The 10,403-nt window shown below is 36.1% G+C and overlaps 1 protein-coding gene across 1 annotated transcript; it reads left to right on the forward strand.

Annotated features, from left to right (window-relative positions):
* Nucleotides 1–392: 392 nt before the first annotated feature.
* Nucleotides 393–10,104, forward strand: LOC110453464 (kelch domain-containing protein 3-like). The gene is made up of 11 exons (XM_021502417.1): nucleotides 393–572; nucleotides 2,741–2,903; nucleotides 3,650–3,823; nucleotides 4,123–4,238; nucleotides 4,789–4,860; nucleotides 5,052–5,265; nucleotides 5,783–5,869; nucleotides 6,112–6,220; nucleotides 7,798–7,874; nucleotides 8,299–8,377; nucleotides 8,646–10,104. The coding sequence occupies exons 2-11, from the start codon at nucleotides 2,750–2,752 to the stop codon at nucleotides 8,707–8,709; spliced, it is 1,146 nt and encodes a 381-aa protein (XP_021358092.1). The 5' UTR covers nucleotides 393–572; nucleotides 2,741–2,749; the 3' UTR covers nucleotides 8,710–10,104.
* The last annotated feature ends 299 nt before the right edge of the window (nucleotides 10,105–10,403 follow it).

Consider the following 10,403-nt stretch of genomic DNA (forward strand, 5'->3'; position numbering starts at 1 on the left):
TAGATCAAGATCATTTTCGTTCTCAAACTTTGTCGGGCTCTTACCAACAAAGCTTTTAGCCAAATAACATGACTCTAGGCCTGTCCGTTCTTCAGAAGAAGTTGTTTGAAGGAAAAGTTGACAGACGAGGACGGACGGACGACGGACGCCGCACTATGACATATGCCTTCGGGCAGGTGAGTTAAAATGGGCCGAAATTGCCCCGATCTCGCCTATTGTTATGTTGGTCTTAATCTCATTAGAGTTTATGTTTTATTATTATCCCTCGACTAGCCGACTTTAAATAAATATTATCTTGCCTCATTCTGAAAGCAGTATTATCTCATTCTGAATCTCTACACAAGGAAATAAATTACCGGGGTTCGATTTTCCTCTTGCACCGCCGACGATGACAGTCCTATCGTGCTTCCGGTTTTAATGTGTTGACGAACAGACCACAGACAAAAGAAGAAAAGAAAGCGACGATGATGACAAGCAAAGCATTATATGTGTTTTTCTCTTGTAGGCTATATACTTCTTCAGTCTAGTTATGTTCCCAGTGAAATAGTTTCGCCATATGGAAGTTTGAATTGGTAAGTTTACTTACATCTGTTCAACTGTCAATGCCAGCTGATCAGCAGACCAGGGATTGTCACAGCACAGGGTCAAGTTGAAATTATGTTTTATGTAATTTAAGTTATGCTTTGGTTGTCATGGTTGTTTATACTTTGGAAGGATTTTGTGATGAAATATAGGACGACGGATTTTTTGTGTCTATCTTATAGTTATTTACATTTAAACAACCCCGACCTTAAATGGCTTACTGTCAGCAAGACCCTTTGGTGACAGTGTATGACCGTCTATGCACGTGATTGAAATGACGTCCAATAAATAACCATTTGTCCACAGGGGTGCGGTTTCCAACAACAAAATTGTCGGGTTTTTTTTATACCTGAGGGTACCCTCAAGTTTGATAAGGTTTTAGAATGCCTACCTTTCATGGTCCATTGACTTTGTCAGCATCTCCATCAACTTTAAGGTTTTGCGAATAAGTTAGTTTCACAGGCGAGACCTATCAATTCGTATGGCTTGTTATAACTGTAATAATACTTTGATGATAAGTCTGAATGCATCAGTGTATTGGATGGTACCTACAACGTAGATAAATTGTATGTATATTGTTACGAAAAAAGAAGCCTATGTTTTGTTATATGATGTTTCAATATATGGTATATGTTCTTTGGCAGTAAGGACAGATCCTAGATGTTTTGGTACCCAGTATTAATTTGTATCTAAGAATAAGTTGTTTTGTAAAATAGAAAAATGCTGAAGAAGATTAAAAAAAAAATCTGCAACACATTTTATAAAATATCAAAATTACTTTTTAGTTTTGGCAAGCTTTAAGTATTAAAACATTTCTGTACCAAAATTACTGAGTATGGAAACCTCTGTACCCTGTTGGAACTGGTCAACCCCTTGTCAGTATAATGTGACTCGAAAGAATGTCACACTGTCATATCCAGGCTATGACATTTAGAGAGATGGCACTTTAATTATTATGTACCCCAGGAAAAATGTCATCGGGCTGCCCAAGAATATTTGACACACTGCATCATAATTTTCTTCTCATTTTCTTAACACAACATGGGGTACATTGTAAACAACAAATTTAAGCAAAGCAGAACATTTATTATGACATGGCTACATTTCTTGGCGGAGGAAGGTCATGGAGAAAACTGCCATGTGATGATATCATCATCAGAGTGATAAAAAGGATTGGGCAATTGGCTCCGGACCATCAGCAGTATGGAATGCTGGAGTTGACTCCACATTGACCTGAAACCACTTGGAGAATGGTGCATGGACACTAGTAGATGACTTTCTGCCCTTCAAAATAAAGTATTACTAATAGAAATTTGGATCGTCCAAAAAACCATGCGAAGTCATCTTAATTAACTACAATGATAGATGACATTTACTGGACACTACAGTATTATCATCAATTAACCTTTTCAACATGTACACTGTATACCATCATGGACTCATCCAGATGAATGTATGGTAGAGTCTACTCAAGTTACCTCAGGGTGAACAGGTTAAACTACCAAGTAGAAGTATCTGATGACCTGAAACAGGACCTCAACAAATGCCATGATTATTATCAGCAATATTGAAATGGTGTAGTATTCCTGAAAGAATGCTCAGTTTACTTCCAGTTGACTTATAATTAGCAGTATTTGAAGTAAAGGTATCACCATGATCAGTTAATTATACGATCACAATGGGTACAGAACAAGTGTAAGGTTTTAATGACCACTGATCAAGATTCATCTGCATACAACGTATAATCACACAGGTCCCAAAGATACCTAGTAACATATACAAACACCAACAAATGACTTAGATATTTAGACAGTTGTAGTTACAGCGGTGTAAAATTCATTTATTGGCAGATTCAACCCCAACCTCATTGATCACCGATAAATCATGTCAAGATTTTTAGTATTTCCTCTTGAAGCAACACATGTTTTTGTCAGGGCTGATTTCATTTGTCCCTGCACATACCAATGATATGTGTATTTTTCAAAAGTTTTCCTCAAAGTAAAATTTAAGATCTATATTTTTTGGAGCCCTTGTCTGTCTGGTGGTCGGAGATGAATCCAACGCTCATAGTCTGTGTCTGTATCATAAATTCATAAATGACCCTTAATTTTTGAATATCAATTACTTACATCACAAAATGTTTGATGGTTTGTTTCAGCGTGTAATCATGCAGAGGTGGACAGTGAATTTAGAGGGCGGACCTAGGCGTGTCAATCATGCTGCAGTGGCCATCCGTGACAGGATCTTCAGTTTTGGTGGCTACTGCACTGGGGAGGACTATGAGACAACACGGCCAATGGATGTACACATCCTCGATACAGGTAACATTAGCTTCAGGCACGTTTCATTACTGCTACTTCAGTCTCCATGACAGGTATAATCTCAGTGGAAACAAATTCCCCAATTTGCTGATTTTGCCAACTCGTGCAATTTCTCCAGCTCCTTCCAGCTGTTCTGTTGACAACAGACTGTACTGTTAATAATGATAGGTAGAAAAAAAAATCAGAATATGTTTTACATTTATTTTGCTTTATGTATTGTTAAAATTATCAGCATTTCCCAGCTATTTTATTGTATTAATTCCTTTCCTAAAAATATGTCTTTGAAATGATCAAGTGAAATAGTGATCTGTCTTTCATTACACAATTTGATTTATTTGAATGTGCCCCAGCTATTGTAATCCACCTTAATTGAAATACATTAAAAAAAAAAAATTTGAGTTGATATACAGTATTTGAAATCTATAAAATGGAATCTCAAATGAAATTTTTGTACAGTGAAGTATATGTTCAGATATATTAACTGTTTGAAATTCACATGTACCAACTGACAGTGGAAGTTTATAGGTACATCATCAACTTGATCTGTTAACCCTTTCACCCCTACGTAACTTTGGTAGACTCTACTGTGCATTGATTTGGAGGGGTCCATTATGGTCTATAGCGGTGAAAGGGTTAAACTAAATCTGCTAAAGAAACAAACTACCCTGAAATTTCAGTATAACTTAGTGCATTTTTTTATGTTTTGTGTTTCTTACTGAGTCCAATGTTCTGTATTAAACATCTAGTTTCTCTACGCTGGACACTACTGCCCATTCCTAAATTGAATGACCCCCAATACTCCCTCTCACCATACCAACGTTACGGACACACAGCGGTTGCGTACGAGGATAACGCCTATGTGTGGGGAGGTCGCAATGATGTTGATGGTGCTTGTTCTATCCTTTTCTGCTTTGACAGCAGTAAGTATGATTGGTAGGAACCAACCTTTCAAATCATATTCCAGGCCTCTGTAAGACTGTGAAATTCACGAGGCAAATTCTGCCATATTGTTAATGACAAAGATATAGAGACTTTGTCTGTTTTCTGAATCAGTTATTTTAAATGCAAAGGTCTATTGTTTGTCATTAACTGGGACAATAATAAGATGTACATGTATTAGTTCCTAGACTTTTATGGAAAAACAGATTTGCTTTTCCAGGAAATGTCAATATATAACTCCAGCAAGAATTCCTACCATGTCTTTTATTTTCTCTCCCAGCAAAATTGAAATGGTCTTGTCCAGAAACTGGTGGTAAAATTCCTATTGCAAGAGACGGCCATTCTGCCTGTGTCATCAACAATAAGATGTTCATCTTTGGTGGATATGAGGAAGAGGTGAGTCGTCTGTACATGTTTGTGTGTTTCTAGATCATTTACCATGTAACATGTGTTATAGAGAATCATCAGAGTGACTATATTGGGAAAATATGGACATTTTCTCTTCTCGCCTGCCTTCTCTTTGTATTCGATGGTGTCTCCATAGGCACCTCGTGTCAGTAAGCCTGTGGTCAATTAATGTGACCAGATGAGTGTCGTGCCGCCTTGTCAAGGTTAGGACATTTCAGTGAGCTGACACTGTAACCCTTTCACCCCTATGCAACTTTAATAAACTCTACCATGCATTGATCTGGATTAGTCCATTATGGTCTACAGTGGTGAAATGGTTAAGGTGGCCCCATCATCTGAGGATGCAGTTTTTGTAGGACCATAGCTGTTGCAAGGACACAAAATCCTGAACAAAGAACATAAATAAAAACACTACTTTTATATATATTACATAAAGCAATTATGAACAAAAGCGCCCATGTAATGGCCTTTAAGAGAGAGATACATGTAGGTGGACTGTGAGTATGTTTAAATTTTAACTTTATGCTTTTGTTTGCAGGTTGATAGATTTTCCAATGAAATCCATGCTCTCGATTTTTCTACTCTGTCCTGGAGTGCTGTGCATCCAAAGGTAAGCATTTATTGAACCTACGTAGAAAGAGAAATGTGTATAAAATTTGATTTGGTATTTGGTCTTGAAAGCGCAAATCAAGCTTAAAGAAATGCATGTATAATAAATTCATTTTTCTTTTCTTTTTTAAATGATTTGAATACATGTACAAAATTATCGTTCAGTAAAATCTTACTGATTAACCATTTCAGGGCACCCCTGCAATATGGCGAGACTTTCACACAGCCACCGGTGTGGGTAACAATATGTACATCTTCGGGGGTCGGAGTGATGAGGGCGGAGATATATTTACAAACAAGGAGATATACTGCAATAAAATCCAGGTGTTTGACACCATGACCAACACATGGCATGAGCCAGTGACGCTCGGCACCCCGCCGGTCGGTCGCCGTAGCCATTCAGCATGTAAGTCACTGACCGTCCAATGTGGATAGTCTGGTTTCTATTACTGGTGTGAGCACAGAATTTTCCGAGGTAGGATTATTTCCTGCCCACTATAGAATTCTTTGTGGTCTTTTTGTGACCAATGTATCAACACTAGAGAGATGGAACAAAAGAATAGGCTATGACTACTACAGAGAACACTTCAGAAGTCTGAGTGAGCTACTGTCACTACAGAGGATGCTTACTGTAGTAATAAGAGCAAGCTAGAGTTCCTTGAATATTAAAGTGCTTGAATAAGTATGTCCTTGTCACAGTTTATTTGACAAACAGCTCTGGAGAGATTTCTTCATAAATAATACATGTATCAGGCTACAGTCCCTACAGTGGACACTTCAAAAATAAGATTATACTACAGTTGCTACAGGAGACACTTACAGGACACTTACTTTAGAAAATATTGTTTATGTTATCTACAGAGGATACTTAATGTATCAACTTTTGTAAGTTGTGATTTTATGTTGTAACTTTTATTTTTCAGTTGTATTTAAAGACAACCTATATATATTTGGGGGATACAGTGGAAAACATGACATGCACTTCAAAGATGTCTTCAAATTTGATCCAGGTAAGTGATAACAGTGCACTGCCATTGAAATGTGGTTGACCGTCTACCAGATAGTAAGTAGCAACACCCTATTCGATTTATGTGTTTCCAATACATTTTCTTTCATGGGGATACTAAATAAAATTTTATCATTTACTGTTGGAAAAGATTTTTCATAACAATCAGTTTTACAATGTAATTTCAAAGGTTTAACCCCTCTGTGATTAAGAAACCTCAGGAAAGCTTGAACATATCATTTTCAGTGAAGATGCAGTGGTCAACAATTAAAGTCAAAGGTCAAGGTCCCTGTGCCAGACGGAGACAATGCTGTTGCGTAATTGACACCAAAGTTTTCCTGTTCGGAGGAACTAGGTATGTTGTCTTAAGTACATGTAGAAAGTGTTCCTGTTCGGAGGAACTAGGTATGTTGTCTTAAGTACATGTAGAAAGTGTTCCTGTTCGGAGGAACTAGGTATGTTGTCTTAAGTACATGTAGAAAGTGTTCCTGTTCGGAGGAACTAGGTATGTTGTCTTAAGTACATGTAGAAAGTGTTCCTGTTCGGAGGAACTAGGTACGTTGTCTTAAGTACATGTAGAAAGTGTTCCTGTTCGGAGGAACTAGGTACGTTGTCTTAAGTACTTGTAGAAAGTGTTCCTGTTTGGAGGAACTAGGTACGTTGTCTTAAGTACTTGTAGAAAGTGTTCCTGTTCAGAGGAACTAGGTATGTTGTCTTAAGTACATGTAGAAAGTGTTCCTGTTCGGAGGAACTAGGTATGTTGTCTTAAGTACATGTAGAAAGTGTTCCTGTTCGGAGGAACTAGGTATGTTGTCTTAAGTACATGTAGAAAGTGTTCCTGTTCGGAGGAACTAGGTATGTTGTCTTAAGTACATGTAGAAAGTGTTCCTGTTCGGAGGAACTAGGTATGTTGTCTTAAGTACATGTAGAAAGTGTTCCTGTTCGGAGGAACTAGGTATGTTGTCTTAAGTACATGTAGAAAGTGTTCCTGTTCGGAGGAACTAGGTATGTTGTCTTAAGTACATGTAGAAAGTGTTCCTGTTCGGAGGAACTAGGTATGTTGTCTTAAGTACATGTAGAAAGTGTTCCTGTTCGGAGGAACTAGGTATGTTGTCTTAAGTACATGTAGAAAGTGTTCCTGTTCGGAGGAACTAGGTATGTTGTCTTAAGTACATGTAGAAAGTGTTCCTGTTCAGAGGAACTAGGTATGTTGTCTTAAGTACATGTAGAAATTGTTCCTGTTCAGATGAACTAGGTATGTTGTCTTAAGTACATGTAGAAAGTGTTCCTGTTCAGAGGAACTAGGTATGTTGTCTTAAGTACATGTAGTAAGTGATCCTTTTCGGAGGAACTAGGTATGTTGTCTTAAGTACATGTAGAAAGTGTTGCTGTTCAGAGGAACTAGGTATGTTGTCTTTAGTACATGTAGAAAGTGTTCCTGTTCGGAGGAACTAGGTATGTTGTCTTAAGTACATGTAGAAAGTGTTCCTGTTCAGAGGAACTGGGTATGTCGCCCTAGGTAGCCTCGGCACTGATATCTGAAAATAAAGTGTGCATGGTTATTTTTAAGGAAACTTTTGATTTTGAATAATGTCTGAGATAACACATTTTTAAAACAAAAAGATCAAACATTAAACAGAAAATTGATTTATAAATTCTGTTGCTTCGATGTTAATATTTACCAAGAAAACATGTTAAGGAATGAAAATGTTTATTGTTAAAATGACTTCAGTATTGTTTTCTTGCAATGTGACCGTTTTACATAGATCAATTGTATTGGTGTTTTTGTTGTGTAAATCTGAATGGCTGTTATTAATACAGTTGTCATTTATAGTCATGTGAACTAAAGATTTCTTTGAAATTGAGTTTAATTCTATTCATGTCGTTGCTGGTTTGTCTAATACTGGTAAAACCCTCCTTTTTTGTTTGTAGTCCCACCCCCAACTCCGAGTCCACCAATACGGAGAAAGACTTAACGGATCACTCTGACTTACATGTATTAGACTTTGGTAAGACATGCAGAATCATTATTTAGCCTGTGTGCCCATCAGTTACTGTTACATCTCACTATTGATAGCTGTAGTTATATAACATAATCAATTTATATATGTCAGTGTCTGTCGAACTATGAGCAGAACTTTGCAGAATCCAAATAAGATAAACATATACTCTAAACTTATTCATATAAAAGGAAGAAATGCTAACGACATTCTATATATTGCTTTGATTTTAATTTTAAATTTCACACTAAACAGACACTACCTAATCAATATGTGTGGTTTCATTTCACCAAAATTGGGATCCCTATTCTTCAACCCATCTTTTGAACAAATTGGCTTTATGTATTGAGTTAAAAATAGTTTGTGTGTATTGTGTTATAAATTAAACTACTATCTCAAATGTTACCAACTTATAGAACCACTTATTTTTTAGCCCCATCTTTGAAGACGTTATGTCAAATTGCTGTGATAGAACACAAATTGGAAACACAGTGTTTACCAAGTTTCTTAAGGTAAAGAATGTTGTTTTTCATGGAGAAGATCGTTTTTTTTTTTAATCTTTGTAAAGATAAACTTACTAGCAATTATTTAATTTCAATTGATTATGTCTTAGAAATATTATTCTTGAAATTGATTTGATTAAGATACTTTATTAAGTGATGATAATTGAAACACAATTCTTTAATGTAATACATACTTCTGCTGCTATCAAATTTGTTGCTACATTATATAACAGGAGAAGAAATGTCTTGTAAGCTTGTTTTATCTCTTTTTTTTCAGATGGGAAATATCTGTCATGACAACAGACAATCAGATTACAAAGCCACATAACAACAATGGCTGAGAGTGATCATGTAAACAGACTCAGTATAGATTAATATATATGTTTCAATTTACCATGGAGACAACCTTCAAAGCAATACCAAGTCAGGGTTACAGTGACTGAAAAAGAGATGGTTCCTCTTTATGGGTATTTTCAGAAGAATGCAGTGTTTTTAACCATTGGATGATATGTAGACAGGGTTTTGTTTCATTCCTTGTGTTTTTTCTTCAGCAAGAAATTCCATAGATGACAGTTTAGAATTGATGGAGAAAAGTTTAAATAAGCTGTACATCAAGTTTACTTCGGAAATGCCTATTTTGTGAGTTATATCCAAAAGGAGATAAAATTATATGATAATTTCAATTGGTAGCGTGTATAAACTTGTGATTAGCTCAAGTTTCTTTTATTATAGCCCGGGATTCAAACATCAATGGCCTGAACTCTTGCGTTATTTTGGAAAATCTGGTAACTTTGGGTGGAATTCATCAACGATTTTCTTCGCCCCAAGAACATTTTTTTTTTTAAGAATTTGTGAGTGGAACAAACTAATTGTGAACACAAAAAATGTATCTGTCCTGAATTAACTATAGGTAACTAACAGTGCATATTGTGAGAATTTGACTGTCATGTTGATTTGGTGTTGTTATGACAAGTTGAGATTTTTTGTTTGTTGGGTTTGTCAGTGACGGTCCGTATTGCTTAGGAGAATCTTCTTTGGAGTTATCGTAGTTGTTAGCCGTCGTCAGATCATTACTGGTATTCCTCATTGTTTACTGACATTATGACAGTCATTATCAAACTTTTAATAATTATTCCACATTATTTGATGGAAGTTTTACACTGAATCATTACCCCCTCACTCCTGAAATGTTCATGCTGCATCATTTGGTGAAACTTTGACAGTCATTTCAGATCATTATCAGCCATTGTTTGATAAGACCATGACAGTCATTTTGGAGTTTGATCCTCAAGTCAGAATCCTTCATCGTCCACGTCAATAATATACATCCTGTAAATATGGTGCAATTGTGATAGTTATAGCCAAACTTACATATTTAACTCATCATTTAAATTTGTTTTTGTCTCATTACCAAAGTCATCCCACATACTTCATCCTCCATTGTTCGGTGTAGGTTAATTGTGATAGTCTATTGTAAACTTCATCCCGAGTTAATTTTAACTCCATCTTCGACTGATCATTATGACTGCTCCAACTCCATCCCTAGTTTAATACCCTGCAATATGTACAAAGTACCATGCATTAATAATCAAACCAGGGGAAGAATCAATGTGGTCTCTTTTCAGAGGTTGTCTCTTTACAGAGGTTGTCTATTTATAGAGTATTAATATATATTAGATAACTGCTTTGTGGGTTTAAAAAAAAATGGTGGCCTCTTAACCCTTTCACCACTGTAAACCATAATGGACTCATCCATATCAATGCACGGTAGTGTCTACTAAAGTTACATAAGGTTGAAAGGGTTAAGAGGGAGAATTGCTTAGTAGGGTTATTTTCTTGAGGAAATTACACTGTACTACATATAAGATATATTTATATATACCGTAAAAACCCATGTAATTTGCGCACCTGTGTAATTNGCATTTGCGTGAATAATTCAATTATTGCTGATCTCAATGGAATTTTTATCAAAATGAACAATTTGAGGATTAAGGTGATAGATAAAATGAAATTTGTAGGTGAGGGGTGTGTGCTT

This window comes from Mizuhopecten yessoensis, unplaced genomic scaffold (genome assembly GCF_002113885.1).
Source record: "Mizuhopecten yessoensis strain PY_sf001 unplaced genomic scaffold, ASM211388v2 scaffold7317, whole genome shotgun sequence".
Classification (NCBI taxonomy): domain Eukaryota; kingdom Metazoa; phylum Mollusca; class Bivalvia; order Pectinida; family Pectinidae; genus Mizuhopecten; species Mizuhopecten yessoensis.